The sequence below is a fragment of the Electrophorus electricus genome, chromosome 11 (assembly GCF_041902795.1).
Source record: "Electrophorus electricus isolate QZ-2024a chromosome 11, ASM4190279v1, whole genome shotgun sequence".
In the NCBI taxonomy this organism is placed as follows: Eukaryota; Metazoa; Chordata; class Actinopteri; order Gymnotiformes; family Gymnotidae; genus Electrophorus; species Electrophorus electricus.
In genome coordinates, this window is record NC_137507.1 from 5899839 (window position 1) to 5919650 (window position 19812).

Below are 19812 nucleotides of genomic sequence, written 5' to 3' on the forward strand. Positions count from 1 at the left end.
TAGCTGGAGCTTGTTTAGGCATAATGATACAGCCAGATAGTAAGGCATTAAGGCAGATAGTAGTACAATCTTGAAGTAATAAATGCATGGACTAGCTTTTCTGCATTATATGAGGAGAGCATGTTCTTAATCTTGAAATGATCCTGAGGTGGAGTAGGGTCCTAGAAATATATTTACATGAGCTTTGAATGAAAGACTGGGATCTATAATAGCTCTAAGATCTTTAACTGTTAGGGAAGATGTGATTGTGAGACCATTGAGGTTCACTGAGTAATTAGAGAGAGAAGGACCTAGCTGTTTCTGGGTCCAATAGCACCTCTGTTTGGTCAGGATTAAGTGAGAGAAAGCTCCTCAACATACATTGTCTGACTTCCTTTATGCATTCCTCAATAATACTAAGATGATATGTCCTATGGTTTGGCTGAGACATATACGGTAGCTGAGTATCATCAGCGTATCAGTGGAAACTAGCACAGCATTTACGTATAATGTCACCTAGAGGTAGTGTGTGTGTGTGTATGTATGTGTGTATATATATATATATATATATATAAAGCAAAGGCCCTAGAACAGATCCTTGTGATCTATAGTGTTAAATGCTACCCGTTTGTTAATATAAATCATATCAAGCAATATAAGCAAAGATACATAAACCTGGTCAGAAGCCAAGAAGGAGGAGCTTACTTCATTTACATCCGGTAGGATTTCCTTAAGAAAGTGTGTGGGCAGTGAATCTAGTAAGCAAGTGGAGGATTTTGAATGTGAGATCAGAGATGCAAGTTCTGGCTCTTGGATAGCTGTAAAAGGATTCTAGAATCATTTTTGGCTTGGTTGTTCTGATCTCTGAGTAGCTGTCTGATATCATGTTAGTACTCACTGTTATCTCTAATGTGCTTAATTTTTTAATTAAAGATATTCATGAACTCATTACTTCTGTGTGTGTAATCTGAGCATTGATGTCAGTTTTATTCCTAGTTAGATGTGTAATTGTACTAAAAAGAAATCTAGGATATTTTCTATTAAGTTTGACTCACACCTGCCTTCTGCCCTTCCTGAGCAAGCTCTGCACTTGTGGTGACCCAATCCTGTAGCTGCATCCTCTTTAGGAGACGGTCCTCGCACTTGCTTGACTTTCTTGAAGGCACTGAAGCCTTCTTCACTACAATTGAACCTGTCTCCTTAAAGTTTTTGATGATTCAATAAATGGTTGATGTCCTTGCCTGTGAAGCCCTTTTGATGCAATGTAATGATGACTGCACGTGTTTCCTTGGAGGTAACCATGATTAACAGAAGTTCCAAAATTTCAAGCACCACCACCAACTTTTTAAAGCAAACTTCTAATCTGATCTTCTTATCTTCTAATCAGCATGGCAGAGTGATATCAGCTGCATTGTCCTTGTTAACACTTTCTCCTGAACTAATGAGAATATCACTGAAATGATGCTAGCAGGTCATTTTCTGGCAGGGCTGAAATGCAGTGGCTGGAATGCAGTAATTTTTGTGATTAAGTTAATTTTCATGGCAAGGACTGATTTTGCAATTAATTGCAATTCATCTGATCACGCTTCACTATCGAGTTAATGCAAATTGCCACCATAGAAACTGAAGCAGCCAACATTGTGCTAGTCTCAAAACTTTTTGCCATGACTGTATGGGTTATGTTATAGGAAATGAGAGCGGTGCCCTCCCTAGTAGGATGGATACCATCCCACCTTAAGAAGCCAGGCTTGCCCTTGAATGTGTTCCAATTATCTATAAATCCCACATTGTTTTGGGAGCACCACTTGGCCATCCAGCAGTTCAGCAAAGATAACCGGGTGTATGTTGTATCGCTGCACGACATTGTATAAATGTTTATGCATGTTTGTCAGTTGTTATGAAGGGCTTATGAAGGTGCCATATAGCATTCTATATAGTGCCCTTCAGTACAGTTTTGCTCAGTAATCTTCCTTCTTTTCTTTTTTTTTAAATTTAGTTGTTCATAATTGTGTGCATTGATACAGCTTGTGATCTCTGAAATGCATTTATAATATAAAATTGAATTGAAGTGGAGGCCCTGAGTTCATTCTTGACTCAGCTAATAGAGATTAAATCAGCTGACAGTTGTATCTTTGATTCTAATTGCCTTCACAGAAATTTAGCGACAGGGGACACAGCAGCTAAGCATAGCTACATACAGCTAATGTGATGACACAATGCATATCCATGAACATGGCATCAACAAATTAAAGAAACACACAGCATATCAAATCACGAGTTACAATGATAATATATTTCAGAAAGGAAGCAAAAACAGTTTGGGTAGCCCATGTATATGATAGACACAGAACATAGACAAACACATACATTACTGCTGCTTGCTGTTAGCATTTCTGGGATGTATATGTAATTGGTGTAATGGTAAATATAGAAGCCAGAAAGGCAGGACCCCTTGCGGCACCTAGCATAGATTTCAATACAGAAAACCTATATTGGTGCCCTTAGCAGGGTGTATGAGGGATGTGAAGATGTGCCCTATTCTGTTTGTAAGGGGGTGGAGGGGGTGTTTAAGGTGAAATAGTGAAGTGGTGGATGTTCCCTAAGCAGAAGTTCTGAATCTTTCAGTGTTCAAATTCTTCTAGTGACCACATAAATATCCACTGAATTGAACCAGATTTCTTGGTTTAATGTCTGCTATAGGCCTCCTGTTTTTCTATTTGGTTTTCTATTTGATATCTGTCTCTTCCTTTGACCCTCTATCTCTCTTTGTGGAACTTCAGTTTCAACATGTGATTTCACTCCCCTTGGTTCTGTTGGCTTTTTTCATCTCTGCTTAGCTTTCTTTTTGTATCATCCTCCTTTTCTTTGCTTCTCACCCCTTGCCTGCTTTTAACTCTGTCTGTAGTCAGGCAGATGCAGGCCTGTGGGGTGCTGCTTTTGGACTCAGGAGGCTTCCAGCACTGCTTGGTCAGCAGCAGCAGATTATGAACTCTGGGAATCTGACATGCAGCTATTGTTCCTTCAACTCTGTCTCAGTGTGGCCCCTCCCATGCAGCGCTGACAGCTTATTCACCCCCAACACTCCTGCCAAGCTGCCTCTGTGTGATCCTCTGGCGGGCCTGGAGGTTGGGGGTAGGTGTGCATGTGTGTTTAAAGAGTTCCTGAGGTTTCTTTGGTCTCTCTGATCTCAGCTGTAAAGTAGAGCCATATCCAGGCATTGTGTGCAAAGCAGTAAAGAAGCAGGTCTGTGTGAGCAAGAGAGGGTAGAGGGGGCAGTTTGATGCTGTGTATATGGTGAAATGAGTGTTCCTTAGGTGCAAAGAATAATCTCCAGAGGCAAGCATTGCCGATTTAAACACAAAAGAACCCTATGTCCATCTACGACTAGAAGAGTATGAACTGCACACTCCAAGGCGAATCTTTCTTTCTTGCCAGTGTCTATTAAAGATGGCTAAAGAGACATTGTGCCTATTTAAACGGATGAATGATGCCCCTTCAGATTTTTTTTAATTGCAATTTTTTAAAATGAGTCTGATAATTTTGGTTGTGACAGCCAGTAAATGCAAAAGTAATTGCAAAAAAAAACCAAAAAAAATTCCTCTCCTTATGTACATTTACGGCACTTAGCTGACACTTATCCAAAGCAACTTGCAATTATGACTGAGCACAACTCCCCCCATCCACGAGTCACGTGGTATGGCCCAATGCGTGCAGGGGAATTTACGTTTGTTGCCACGCCCTCCAAGATGGCACGCACCTGCACAGGGTTAATGTTGAGTGTATGTCTGTTTATTTAAAGCCCTGTCAGCATGGGCCTCAAGGTTGGTCATTGTTAGTGTTGGTGTAGAATGTTAGTGTCAATGAGTGTGTAGCCACTGTTAGTGTAACTCAGCGTTTGTATCATTTTATGTTGTCATTGTTACTGTTTGTGTATTCTTGTCCGTTAGTGTTATTATGTGTGAGTTCCATGAATATCCTTGACGTTTTGTCATTAAATGTTTCACATCGTCAAGGAAGTCTGTGTGTCCTGCTCAACACCCCATGGCACTCGGGCCATTACAAACTTTAGTAATTGAGGGTTAAGGGCCTTGCTCAGGGGCCCAACAGGGGCAACTTGGCAGTGGTGGGGCATAAACCAGCAACCTTCTGATTGCTAGTTAAGTATCTCAACCTCTCTGCTACCACTGCACTTAAATATACATGTTGGGTCTTTCAGGGAATAGCATTCAGTGAATTATTGTTGCATCCATTGAACATTGTAGGTGTTTCTTCAGTTTGCTCACAACTTCAAGTTAGCAATATAGAGAGCAAACTATAAAGCAAACTATAAATCTGTTTTAACTAAAATGTATGTTTGTATCATAAATGGAAAAGTTAATGTGATCAAAGGCAAGACTGTTAATCAGGTAACAGTCAATGTTGATGCAGCAAAGTAGTGCTGAAGATTAGACTATAATGGACTATAATGACACAATCAAAATAAATTTGATAATAGGCAAGCTACCAGTAACACTAATCAATTTAGTGCAGTTTACAAGCCACAGTTGTAAAATATATAGAAACAAACATATATACAAACAGGTTATGGAAAAGCTTGATCATGGACCAAACTATCGGCTAACTATTTGTGCAGTACGGAGCCATTTACCAGATGCACATAATTCCCTATTTGAATTACTACCTTGTTTTAATCAAATGGTTGTGTGGCTGAGACTCACAAGATAGACTGATATCTTTCATGAAGGACAGTTAATTCTACAGTGGATCTGGGTATCAAGGCAATACAAGGCAATATAACTAACTACACTGAAATATATACAATTTTGTCTCTCTGTCTCTCTAGTAGGTTTCCATCAGTTCAGCTTTGTTGGCAGGAAATGAACTCATCATTACTTGACAGCAGCTAATTTCTCTCCTTTCTACCACACACACACACACACACACACACACACACACACACACACACACACCACTGTTCGTAGGGTAGCATTATACACAGACAGACAGAACTCCATACAATCTTTGCTGCTAAATATTTTGACCTTGTTTTTCTAAAAATGTATATTTTTGTAATATATATAACAAGTGCAACATGTAGTACTAAATCACTTAATGCTTTAAATATTAACTTCATTTTTAGAGTGAAAATATGACAGAATGGAGATTCCAGAATATCACAAAGACACTAGATTTGCAATTAAAGACTGATCTATATTTTGGTAACAATCAATGCACACAAACCTTTATCAGTAGAACATAAACATAGCCATGCCCTTTATAACCATAATTCAATAAACAACAAAAATAATTTACATATAAAACAGAAGAAAAGACACATTCACACATCCTAAGCTCACTTTACCGAAAAATGATTGCAAGGCAAACAGTATTCCATGCACAGTATTTGCTGCAGAATGCACTGTAAAAACAAGTCATCTTGTGTCAAACAGCACAGCTCATTCTAAAACCTTATCTATTCCAATAGACGTTTTCCAGGTAAACTAACAAGAATATGTGAAACAATTTATGAAATTAAGCACTTCAAATTTATTAAAAACCATTATAAGCAATGAACCCGTGGAATGATCGCAGTACTGAGGAATGGTGCAGAGTGTGTAGTCTAGTGGAGTGTGACAACCACCACTGAACTCTCACTATGCATTTGACCAGTCAGAAAAGTCAGCCTTTTGAAAGCCTTCAATATGCAGTAAAAAAGAAACAGGAAAAGAGCTTAGAAACAATTCAAAAACAACACAAATTCTGCAATACTTATACAAAATTTGTTTCAAATGCATTTTTATTTTGACATATATGTGGCTTTTCCCCTAATCTTTATCTACCAAAATCTTTGTGAACTGTATTAGCACAGACAAAAAACTATACAACAAAAAACATGCAAAACTGAAAAATAGCACCAGCATGGCAAGCAGAAAACAAATTTATTTCTAAACAAAATTGAATGTTTTATGTATTCTTGCTACATTTACTGGTGCTTTTAGAGAACCACAAATTGTTCCACCAGAAAATTTCTGAATTTCAATCTCTAAAAATTTCATTTACAAATAGAATGTATCAGAAGTGTTCTACAAGACGTGTTTTTTACATTCTAAATGCTGGCCATTTAGGGTGTTTCAAGTAAGTCATTTTCAGTTTTGAGTACATGCAGATGCACTGAATTTTTGTCTGTGATAGTAAACAGTTCATTACAACTGTAGTAGATGGAGATCAAGTTACAATTAAGCCAGAATATCCCCTTAATATAAATGATAATGTACCTTTTTCTGAATAGTTTTGAACAGTGATACATTCGAAGTATGTAAAAATCTACATTCTACAACTGGTTTGGAGATTTCAAGGTACAACAATTCCTCCTACTTTACTGTCTAAAAAGTTTTAGTTTGTTATAATAATGCAAAATGTTCAGTAGGATTAAAAGGGGCTTTCTACAACTGCAAAGAATGTGGTTATGGGACATTATTCAGGCATAAATGGCCTTATACTGTCTTATTCATCTTAGTGTATGCACTGCAGCCAAGCCAGCCTGTTCTACTGTGTTAAGCCAAAAAAGGTTCCTGAGTTAGCTATGCATATCATAATAGGAGGATGGCGCCAAAACTACTGGGTGAGCCAAACGAGATCACAAGCTCTCCAGTTCCACCCTCATCATTCCTGAGCATCTTGTTTAAGGCTGATATGTGAATATGTGACTGGAACCTCATTAGACTGCTCTACTGTTTCCACTTGGCCCTCCTCGGGTCTTGCCACCTCTTGCTGTGTATATACAGTACCTTCCACCTGCAGGGTGGAGTCATCCAGCTCTGTTACTATATAATGTGTGCCCTCGTCATTCACAATCACCTGAGTTAGCCCCTCCTTCATCATTAGCTGATTGGCAGCAAACTGCAGCACCTCCTGCACCACTCCCTCAGCTGTGGCCTTGTGGGTATGGCCCACCACTTGTGCCACCACACCAATAGACTCCACACCCTCACTTTGTAAAACCTCACTGTAAACTTCTACCTCCCCATGTCTCTCACCTTGATTTGTGCCATTTTCTCCCACCGTATTAGTGATGATCTCAGACTCATTAGCCTCACTTTTTTGTCCAAGTTCTGATACTGCACAGAGCAGGGCATCCAAGGCTGTGGATGACTCTGTCACCATCTGGCTGCCCCTGACCAGGTTCTGGCCTCTCTCGTGCAGTGTGTGTTCTACTTGGTCCCCCAGCACTGGCGCCGATCCAGATGGATTTACTAGCACATACTGTGTTGCTCCTTCAGGCAGCTGGATCGGCCCTTGGGTCAGCTGGGCCCCTGACGATGCCACTTTGTGGTCACATGGAATGACCTGGCCATCCTCAGTGATGTGCAACACCTCCGCCACATGGCCAGACATGGCCAGGGTCTGCAAAGTGGCAGCTGCAGACTCTTCCAAGGCCTGTTCCATCACTTCACCCTCCCCGTAACCTTGAATGATGATGACCTGCTGGAGAGCCTCCACACCTTGCCGACCCTCATCAGGTGTAAATGCAGTTTCAGCCTCCACATATGATGCCCCCTGGCCCTTCAGACGACATTCAAAGGACTTGGACACAATTCCTGCCATGCAGAGACAGCAAAACAATTACATATTATCTGCATCACAACAGTTTTTATTGCATACACAACAACTTTATTAAGTAATTATACAGTACATTTTTTTTTTTTTTTTTTTAAACAGAAAGCAGGCTATGGGACATCACCTTCTGGTTCAGCTAATACAGCACAGACCATGGGCCAGCTGGGGGATTAGTCTGTGTGGGTTTATTGTAATGGGTAGATGTCCCACTCCTATCCCTGGCTATTTGCATTCCAGCAATATTTTCTCTTTGTCACGGAATGCTCGCCTCCCGCGAGTCACGTGGTTTGGCCCGCCATGTGCAATGGGAGGACTGTCTTGTTTGTAACCACACCTGCACCTCGTTCATCTTTATGTATATAAACCAATGTTAAAGTGTGCAGGGCGTTGGTTATTGTCGGCATAATGTCTAGATGTAACGCGTTTCTGTTAGATGTATTCTTGTGTATTGTGTTTGTTTAGCGTTAACCGTTTCATGTTTCTTGTTTGTGATAAGTGTGAGTGCCTTTATGTCTTTAAATGTTAATAAATGTTCGTCCCAGTTGGAGGAGTTTGTGCGTCCTGCCTCGCGCCCTGCGGGACTCGGGCCACCACGCGTTACACTCTCACTCTCTCTCTCTCTCTCTCTCTCTCTCTCTCTCTCTCTCTCTCTCAGGGGTTTCTGTGTTTTCCTGTTTTAGAGCTTGTGTGTAGGTGATGCAGTTTTGATGGCATTCATTTATTAGAATGACACAGAAGTCTAGATGTTTTGGTCTGATTGATGTCTCAGCATCAGAATTATGTAAACCACCCCTTCTATCCTTGGGCTGGTTACAAAATATCACATATACTTTTCTGTCCCCTATACCCCTTAGGTCTGAGGACAAAAAAAACAGAACAAAGGGATTCAAGGCATACTGCTGTAATCACCCTGGCAACAAATATACAGTAGTACATATAGGTTGTTAAAATGACCTAGAAGAGGTTAGCATTATGTCCTCTGAATCCTGTGTTCTAACAGCCTCTGTGAAAAATGCTCCCACTGTGTTAGTGAGTAAAACAAACAGCACTAGAGAAAAACTTGTATTATTCTACCTGTCCTATCCTGGAATTAGTATTCAGTTATATAATTGTTGCCACTGTGCTATGCCTACACAAATCCATCCCCCAGCTGGATGAAATCTTTTTTTTTTTTTTGTTCAAAAGCTAACATGACCATTAACCGCTACCCTTTCCTCAATTTAAAAACATTGATTTTTATTAGGTCTTTTGATTAGAACAACTTTTGTTTTCCTTTGTGAACTGACATCATTTTATGTGTTATCTATACAAGGCCAGTTTTATTTCAGCACCATCTTACCTTACACATCACTGTTTGTAAAGTAAGAAAGGAGGGTGAAAGGAAAAGTGACTGAAAGTGAAAAAGTCTCTTCATATTATACTTAAGCTATTTATTACAAACAATACTGCATATAGAGATACAGTGTTTGTGCTCAGGTCTTCTAAATTTCTTAAAGCACTCTTTAAAAAGTCCCCAGAGACACCCTCTCTCTTATGACCTGTGAAGCCAATATAATTGAAAGAAAGCTCATGAAATACTGAACATTCTACCGCTGTGTAGAATGAACGCATTTCTCATTGACAACTTTATGAAAATCTATTAATTCTCGAACACAGGTGGCTGTTACATGGCACCATATGCAGAAGCTCTGTAAAAGCTCTTGGCTTTCAATTAAAATGACTGACTATCATACAGGGAGGGCTAAAGTATGACTTACTCTGAAACCAAACTGGTATATGGCTTTGCCTCAGGCTATTCTAGGTGCAAAAAAAGTGTGTGTAAGGCGCATGGGAGCCATTTGTGCTCCTGTTTTACACCAGCAGAAGTCTCAGCAAGGCATGGTTTCTGGCAGGATTTTCAGGTGGGTGGCAGTGTTCTCAGCAGTGAACTCCTGGAGGAAAGCACCCCAGAGATGGAGTCCCTGGATTTTTTGTACCAGTAGGCAGGAGTATTGTGGTAAGGGTAACTCTGGCAACCAGTACATTCAAAACATCATAGCACTAAGAGACATGTCAGAGGTGGGGGGTTGCACTGTCCCCCACAGAAATTGGATCAGCCATCATGCATTGAAGCTGGAAGTTGTGGACAGGTTGTCAGTCATAGAACAGTGTGTGCCATTGGCTTCAATAATTCTTTGTTTTAAATGCTCATTTTTTCAAGTTAGAGACTGCATGCTTGCAGATTGTCCGAAAGTACAAAATATATAAAAATATATAAGATGCAAAGAGGTGAGTGAATGTGTGAACATAAACTGGACACTAACTGTGTGGAAGGATGTGTTAATGCGTTGACACTGACTAGTCACTAAATGTTTGGAAGCATGTGTGGATGGGTGGACATAGACTGGTTATTCACTGTGTGGAAGGGTGCATGAATATGTGGATGTGTGGACATTATTGCTAAATTAATTGGACCAGTTATTCAATAAGAGGTGTCTAGTGGTGGCCCATCTGAAAGAGGTCCTGACCGTGCTATCTCCCTAATTTTTTAATTGGTTGTTCTGCTGAATAATTGATTGAAGCAAATGTGAAATGGATGCTGTGGCCCAAGCGAGGCTCTTTCATCATGGATGTGTCTATTAGAGGCAGCTACTAACATACAAACTACACACAGATGCTCATATACTCCCATACATACTAAAGAGCAGTGTATGAGAGTACTGAATCTGTCCTACAAAGGGCTTACTATCATTATAATGAATTTCTACAATAAAATATGTATTAGCATTACAATAATAAGTGTGCAGTTCTGATGGCCTGGTTCTAAGGGAGAGTTCAGTGCATTCATACAACTAAAACACCATTTTAGAGACTAAAAAAAACCACGCACACCATAAAAACATTATTAAACCAAAGCAATCAAATACAGCAGAGTATTTTGTTTGCTACAGGCTGGTAAAGAATCAATTAGAGAAGTGTAGCCCACATGCTCTCCTAAAATCAATAGTTCCCCAGGGCATTCTAAGCCTATTGACCAGGCATGCTCGTTCTCATTCATGTGAGACTAGTAACCACACATTACATGCTCATGCAGTCTCATTACCCTCATACCTATGTATATAACACAGAGCGCGAAATAGAGAGTAAGAGAAAGAGGCAGGGCTGTTGTGCCAGCACTATGCTGCATTTCCCTCCTAATCCTCTGCCATTTTAATCCCACCTCACACAAAACCTACTTTATGCTCACCTTAATACAAAACCTACCAACCCTATACCATCCACTCCTCCTAATTCTACTGAACAACAAAGCAATTAAACCCCACAAATGCCTCTTCACACACACAAACACACACACCCGCCATCCTAAAACCCCCTAGGGAAAAAAACCCTAAGAATGGGATGAAAAAAAGAGAAAATATTCAGTGAGCAGTAGTTCTTTGGATGAAAGAGGAAAGTTGTTTCCAGAGGTCAGAGGAGAATGGCCAGACTGGTTCAATATCAGCTCAAAAAAGTATGGTTCACTCATTACAACCAAGGTATGCAGAAGAGCATCTCTGAACGCACAACATGTCGAACCTAGAAGCAGATGGGCTATAGTAGAAGACCACACCGGGTGCCACTCTTGTCAGTTAAGAAAATACTATGGAGGCTATAATTCACATGAGCTCACCAAAATTGGACAATAGAAGATTGGAAAAATGTTTCTTGGTCTGATAAGTCTCCATTTCTGTTGCGACATTTGGATGGTAGGGTGAGAATTTGGTATAAACAACATGAAATTATGGATCTATCCTGCCTTGTATCAATGGTTCATGATGGTAGTGGTTGTGTAAAGGAGTGAGGGATATTTTCTGGGCACACTTTGGCCCCTTAATACCAACAGAACATCATTTAAATGCCACAGCCTACCTGAGTAATGTTGCTGACCATATACATCCCTTTACAGAGAATTGCCAAAGAAACAATGTTTTGGACAGAGATCCTTAATCAGCTGTGCAAATAACATGCTTCTGAATTAGTAGTAGGAGGAGCCAGTTTATATATGACAAAGTAGATGTTTATATTAAAACATTCATTCCATGGTGTAATAAAGTTCCAAGAGTGTAGATGAGTACTTTTTCTTTGAGTTTCCTAATTTCATTGCTGCCATAGCAACAACTGGCTATGCAGACAGATATGTCATTATTGCAGTGTAGTAGACGTAGTTAAAAACGTGTTATTTACAGTGCCTGGGAAGACCCATGTTATAAGTTACCAGCTGCACTGCAAAAGAAACATCTTGCTGAAAATACACAAATTGTTATTATGGTACAAAATGAACAATTGGCCTATTTGTGCTATGCATTCTTGCATATATTGCTACTGTGAGGTCGTAAAGAAAGCAGCCTTAAAGAAATCTAATAAAGCAAATGCGATTTAACACAAATATAAACCTGACCCTGCCAGTAAATAACTAGCTAGCTACATACATAGTATTCCTATTTTTACAATCCAGTTCAACCTAATAAGATACTGTCTAATACAACACAAGTTCTGTCGATACATCTTCATTTAGAGTGTTACTGATTTCAAACCATATTTTGAATGTAAAAACATCACACTTCAGATAAGTTAGTACAAATTGGCCATTGTAGCAGACCAGCTAAATGATCAAACCTGAATGAAAATGTAATCTATTCTGTAAATAAGTAACACATTCTGAATGTATCTAGCTAGCTAACTAGGTATTAATACAGAAACTTAGTTGCATTAGATTAAATTTCTTTGTGTTCTATAAGGCTACATTCTGTACAACCTAGAAAGAGTAAATGTGCAAGAATTTGGAGCATGATTAGGTCTGTTGTTCATTCTGTATCAACAGAACCAGTGATACATGCATGGCAATCACAAATATAATTATTTTTCATCAGCTACTCGGTTATTGCTAGATTCCATCCCCTCTGCGTGTCCTCCGGAAACTTCTTCCATTGTGTTGTGGCCTCACAGCCATCGTAAGGGGGAAGTGGGTTATGCCACGAACCTTCCAACAAAAGCTAGCTAGCTGGTGAAACTAGCAATGCAGCATCCTAACATTAAACAAAGACAAGTCCAGTGAGAGCAGGTAAATGCTCCTTCAAATGTTGGGTAACATTTTGAATGGTTAGGCTTTCCACAAGGTTTAGGAGTGTGTTTATGGGAATTTTTGACCATTCTTCCAGAAGCGCATTTGTGAGGTCAGACACTAATGTTGCACAAGAAGGCCTGGCTCACAGTCTCCGCTCTAATTCATCCCAAAGGTATTCTATCGGACTGAGGTCAGGACTCTGTGCAGGCCAGTAAAGTTCTTCCACACCAAGCTCGCTCATCCATGTCTTTGTGGACCTTGTCATGTTGGAATAAGAAGGGGCCATCCCCAAACTATTTCCACAAAGTTTGGAGCATGAAATTGTCCAAAATTTCTTGGTGTTGAGGTAATAAAAAGAGTGATAACAGGGAAAAGAGGCCTAACAGTGCATTAGACAGATTAATAACATAAAACATAAGGGAGTATAGAGATTGTGTCCTTTCAGAATGATTTGCATACAGGGCCTCTGTAGAGGCCTCTGCAGGCTTCAGCAAAGGATCCTGGGTAGGCTTTGGTGGACCTCAGGGTAAGATATATGACCTCTCCAGCAGGCTCAGGACGGTACAGAAAAACAATCTTCTCTAGGACAAGTTTAAGAGAAGTCTTCTCTTGGGATGTGGTGGTAATGGGTTCCAACTGGTGTGGGTGTTGAATATCAGTTTGCATAGCTTGACTAATGTATGGTTTGGATGTAATGGTGGCAAATGCAAACATTAGTATGTAAAAAGGTGGGGTGAAAACAATCACTTCTGACCAATGTATAAAAATGTGGGTTTGTTTGATTGTTAAACATTCTCTGGAGGGTGACTCAATAATGCTTGTAAACCTACAATAAAGGACAGGACCAGCTATTCTCGTTAACTAGTTCTGAAGTCTGTATTTTCATTTTACATTTGAATGTTTAACTTTACAACTAGATGACTGGGGATTTAGGAATGACAGTGTGCTGAAGCACTAACAGTTCCTTTCACTGGAACTAAGGGGCCAAGCCCAACTCCTGAAAAACAACCCCACACCATAATCCCCCCCTCCACAACATTACACTTGGCAGAATGCAGTCAGACAAGTACTGTTCTCTTGACAACCGCCAAACCCAGACTCGTCCATCGTATTGCCAGACAGAGAAGCATGATTCGTCACTCCAGAGAACATGTCTCCACTGCTCCAGAGTCCAGTGGTGGCGTGTTTTACACCACTGCATCTGATGCTTTGCATTGCTCTTGGTGATGTAAGGCTTGGCTGCAACTACTTGGCCATGGAAACCCATTCCATGAAGCCCTGTTTCACACAGTTCTTGACCTAATCTGAAGGGCACATGAAGTTTGGAGGTCTGTAGCGATTGACTCTGCAGAAAGTTGGTGACCTCTGCGCACTGTGTGCCTCAGCATCTGCTGATGCCACTCTGTCATTTTACGTGGCCAACCACTTCGTGGCTGAGTTGCTGTCGTTCATAATCACTTCCACTTTGTTATAATACCACTGACAGTTGAGTGTGGAATATTTAGTAGGGAGGAAATTTCACGACTGGACTTGTTGCACAGGTGGCGTACTATCACAGTACCACTCAGAAATTCAATGAGCTCCTGAAAGTGACCCATTCTTTCACAAATGTTTGTAGAAGCAGTCTGCATGCCTAGGTGATTGGTGTGCTTGATTTTATACAGCTGTGGCCATGGAAGTGACTGGAACAACTGAACATCAGTAACAATATAACTCATATATGGAAAATGCAATGAGCAAAAGAAAAGCCTCAAATCACTGTGTGTATTGTTAACAACATCTTGAGTTTTATTGACTGTCTTCTCATATTAAGCTGACCTTAACAAGACTTGTCATTAAGGATCTCCTTGCTTCTGCCAACATCATAGATTCATAGTGTCACGGTACGGCCCCCTAACCTAGACTCTTAACCGTGTATGCGTGTCTGTCCGTCATCACGCCCCTGCTGTATTAATTGTCCTTGTCACACCTGTTATGTTCCTTGTTAACACATGTATTTAAATCCCTATTGTTCTGCTGTCTGGTTTCGGTGATTAACCCAGTGTATACCATGTATCGTGAGTTAACACAAGTGTTGCTTCATGTTGTTAAGGTCGTTGTATTGTTACTGTTTAGAGTCTTACTCTGTTCATCGCGTTGCTATTTTCAGTTTGTATTTGTTGTGTTGATAAATACTCATTTGATTAAGAAGACTTGTCTAGGCATCCCACTCCTTCGACACGACCATCACACAGACTCTTTTCCATATAAAGGATGAACTAACAGTGAATTCCCCTGCCAATGTGCTGTTGAAAGACATACAGCTAAATCATCCAAACTGCCCATCCTTACTACCGTGCGTCGGCCCGTCAGGAAATTCAGGATCCAGATGCAGAAAGAGCTGCTGGGACCTAGATCCCTGTTGGAAACCTAGAGGTTAATGTTGAGCCTCGAGGGGATGATGGTGTTGAATGCTGAGCTATAGTCCACAAACAGCATTCTCAAATATGTGTTCCTCTTATCTAGATGGAAGAGAATGGTGTATAGTGTCAGGGCTATTGCATCATCAGTGGATCTGCACTTCCATTATGCAAATTGCAGTTGGTCTAGGGTGGCAGGTAGTGAGGAGCAGATGTAGTCTCTAACCAGCCTCACTGCAAGAAAAAGCTATTCCCCTTGCTCACATTTAAGCAGCTACCGAGGGAGAAAATATGGTTTCAAGGTATAGACAGCATAGTGGAAAGAGCAGTTCCACACTCTGTTTCTCGCCAAGCTGTCACATTACAAAACCACAGGGAACTGCTCAAAAATTCCTAAGGGTCCATGGCTTGATGTCTCCATAGATTTCATAGGTCCATTTCCATGTGGAGAATACTTACTAATAGTTGATCATGAATGCTCAAGATACCTTGAGGTAGAAATTGTGAAAGCCACTTCTGCTACCACTGTTATTCCAAAAATGGACAAGATTATCTTGTCCCGTGGAATTCCTGAAACTGTAAATACTGATAACAGCCCACTTTCATTGGTCAAAATTTCAGTCAATATCTGTGATTCAGACATCAAAGTAACACCTTACTGGCCAGCAACTAATGCAGAGGCAGAGTATTCCATGAAAACCATCACAGCTACATGTCGAAGGAAAGTCATGAAAAAAATCTATGTACAATTTTCTTCGAAACTACAGAGCTACACCTTACAGCACAACTCAATATTTGGTTGCTAGCTTCGCACAACCCTGCCCATCATGTCTACCTCACCGAGTGACATCAAATCAGCAAACTGATGAAAAGCCAAAACAGTGCATGAAAGATCAAGCCAACCAAAACAAAACAGTAAGGCCTTCTGTCCTGGAACCTGAAGGTTAGTTCCTTTGTCGTCAACCAGAAAGAGGGAACAAATTATGGAACCCTAGGATATGGAACCCTACATAGTGGGAAGGATCCTTGGTAAAGGCATCTCATCCATGCAAATCCATTACGAGGAACACTTCATTGTTCAAGCTCGGTCTTGCACTTACTAAAGTATAGTGCCTGTGATGGAAACATCTACATACATATTGCTCCAGGACAGAAAAGTAACACACACACACACACAGCACAGCACACCCTATGAAGATACCAACAGCTGCCGCAGTTTCTGATAGATGAAATGCAGGGTGGACATTACTGTAAGATACCAGATGTCTAAGAGGTTACTGTTTAAAAAAGAAAAAAAAATGCTGTTAATTCTGGTTTAGTGTCCTGTTCCAAATGCAATATAATATTCTGCATGAGTGATTGTATTTCCAACTCTACACATTTCCTTTTTTTCTGAAAATGGGGAGAGATGTAATGTTCTGAATTTAACTCCATTCCATGTGCTGTATTCAGTGTGTCTCTGATCTGCTAGTTTTTTAGACCCAAGAATTTGAGATTAAGAGAAGTAACTCTGCTCCTAGTTGAAGACTGAGTGCTGTTCTAGGAAAAAAAAATCTCCAAAGCAGTGTACAAATATTCACAGTCTGTATTATTGAATGTAGAAAGAAAGCTTTGTATCTGTGATAAAACATTACAATAGCTATCACACTTGGGTAAGAATACAATTCATGCCAACCACAGTAAATGAATTGAGCTGGATAAACAAAATGAGTGACAGAAGACCTGGAGTGCAGATGGAAGCTATTGTGTCTTCTGAATATCTGGGCCAAAAACAGGGAAGTGGCATCTTTAATGTTTAGTTTAACTTCCAAATTCCATTAGGGCTGTGAAGAGCTGCTAATTTTTAAAATCAGTGACTTTCAGTAGTAAAAATACTTTATCAGTAGTAAATCAGTAGTAAAACTACTTTATGGGCCCAGTAGTAGTCTAGCACTGATAAATTCTCCATTATATTTACTTAGCTTACACAATATATATTTTGAATTATTCAAGTTGGAAGCAGGTCAAATAAGTTACTGCTGAGAAAATAATTTCTGATAAACTGGCAGCATCATCTGATTATTATTTAGAGTTAGCAGAAGAGATGGTATTATGTACCTTCAATATAGTTATCTTTGCCATGTCACTAGCTTCAAGTCTAGCTAGCTTATTCTTTCAGAAGGACAGTGTTAATATTCCTGGGCTTCATTTTTTGCAGATTCTTAAAATAGCCTTCCCAATATTGCAAAACACACCCAAAGGAATGCTTGGTGGTTAGCACATTTGCCTCTCAGTGCTAGGGTCTTGGGTTTGAGCCCTATCTGGGTGGAGTTTCCATGTTCTCTCCGTGTCTGTGTGGGTTTTCCTCCAGGATCTTTGGTTTCCTCCAACAGTCCAAAAACACAGAGGTTAGGTTGATTGGATACTCTAAATTGTCCTGTATGAATGTGACCTGTGTGTAAGTATATACAGATATGTGTGCATGTATATATAGACACATGTGCATGTATGTCCAGTGATGGCTCTATCCTGGTCTTAACCTCCTTCCCCTGCATCAGTTGCCCCAAGCGGCTGTGGTTTCTGATAGTGTCATGGTAGGCCAGTCAGCCAGCAGGAGGGACATGCCCACTCCTGTTCAGGATCACACCACACACCTGCCATGCTCCCAACCACCCATCTATTAACCTGTCTCACCTATTCCTTGTTTCCTTCTTTCATTATGTAAGCCCACAGGTTCCTCATGTTAGCACTGCATATCAGTGGACCTTAGAGATACGCACTACGACCAAGCGCAACGCTGTTTGGTTTTCTTGTGGTCAAAGGCTTCGCAGCCGTTTAATTGATGGAAAATAAAGATCACTTTATGTCAGCCTCCCCTCTCACTCTCTCTGTGCTGCCACCATTACAGATAGAGAGAAATTGGCTGCCACTTTGCATTGGTGTGTGAGTCACTGTAACACAGCTTTTATATATATATATAGAGAGAGCAGACGCTCTAATTCAGAGCAACTTACAAAAGTGCTTTGTCCTTTACTCATAGAATATATCCTAGTACAGTACAGTAAGTTAGAATCAGACATACCAATGAACTAGAATACTGTAGAATACAGGGATGAATGCTGATAACTAGAAGTGCAAAATGCATAAGGTCTATATATATGTCAGTAAAGTGTCCTTGAGTATGGGAAAGGCGATATATAAATGTAAATAATAATAAAAACAAACACTCATGTTTTTAAATTATTTAAGGACAAACCAGGGAAGTGATTCCTGTGCACAAGAGAACAGTGCTGTGTCAATATTTCTGGTCAATGAATGACAGACTTTTGCAAGTACTTTGTTTTTGTGTTTTTACATTTTTTTCTGGAATGTTTAAAATTATACAGTTTGAAAATGAATCAGACAAGATAGAAAACAAAAGTACAACATTCACTGTGATTTTCACTCCAATGGACTAATAGATAAGAAAGTGACAGAAAGTGACATGCACAATCATTCATTCAATCAGTTTCACAAAATTATCAGACTGATAAAAAGTAATCATATTATTATATTGAAAAAATTGTACAGAAACCTCCAAGCACAACAAATCCTGTTTAGAAGCAAAGCAGTCACACATCACCCATTTACAGATAGAGCAACCAAACACCTCTACAAACACCTCTATTACACCCATATAGATAAAGCAGTCATATACATCACCACAATTGTGATGGTTTAGATACAGATTATAGTATGTTTATTTTCTGAGTATGTTTACATTTTAAAAGCGCTGGGGGGAACTGCACTTGCAAATGATGAAGAACAAGTAAAAGAACAAAATATTGTGGGACAGTTAGGCTGGGAATATAGTATAAACTGAAGTGCATATTCCTCAGAATAGAGAACAGGCAGAATAGAGACTTAATAATGCATGGCTCTACCTCATGATCAGATCAATGTGTCATAATGTGCTGCAGTTTATTACAAAGCACCTTGGTCAGCTTCTCACTCAAAAAAGATTTAATGAAAAGAGGCAAACGTTCATGACTGTGTAAGTTAATGTATGTGTGCATGAACCAATGTGAGATGCAGAGAAGCAAAGGGAAAGAAAGCTGTGTGTACTGAGCCAGTCACACTGCCAAGGCTTGACCCTGAGAGCTGTCATTCATGGTGAGTGACAACACCCAGTACCCACAGAAACAGCAATAAATTGGGTTTCCAGATAGGGCCATCAACACCAGCCAAATGGCTGACCAAAAAATAAATAAATAAACAAACAAAGATTTCTGTAGGCCACTTGACTGCTGTCACTCAGTAAGAGTGGCAGCACACATCTTGCCTGGGGGGAGTAAATAGATAAGTATAAAAAGAATACGGTGGGCAGGGGAGGGGGTGAGGGGGGATTAACATTTTTGCTGGTTGAGGGCAAGAAAAATAAATGTGATAAATATGATAACTGAAATGATGAGAAATGATGAATGTTTGGTGTGGGAATCTCCTGGCAGAAGGCTTACAACAGGCCAATGAATAAACTCACATATGTACACATGCACACATATACACACGAGCAGAGATTGAAGCTCACTGGAGATAAACAGACTACAGAATGATTACGTGCAATAGCCAAGCCTTCTTAATGAAGCATAAAAGGAAAGTATTATCAGTTTAAAGGTTGTGAGGAAATAGCTGTTTTACATTTTTTGCAAGGTAATTTAAATCAACAGATAATCCTAGGTCTATACTAAAATCTGCACAGAAGGCTGCAGCATCTGA

At 40.0% G+C, this 19812-nt stretch overlaps 1 protein-coding gene across 2 annotated transcripts in view; it reads right to left on the reverse strand.

Moving 5' to 3' along the window:
• Positions 1-2250: 2250 nt before the first annotated feature.
• Positions 2251-19812, reverse strand: part of znf407 (zinc finger protein 407) — an 84460-nt gene continuing 66898 nt past the window's right edge. Inside the window, exon 9 of one of the 2 annotated variants that reach the window (XM_035528654.2) lies at positions 2251-7577. In XM_035528654.2, the coding sequence (XP_035384547.1) occupies positions 6643-7577 (935 nt within the window). In that variant the 3' untranslated portion in view covers positions 2251-6642. Of the gene's footprint in view, positions 7578-13732; positions 19809-19812 lie in introns of those variants that run through there. The other variant, XM_081723454.1, reaches the window with a different exon arrangement.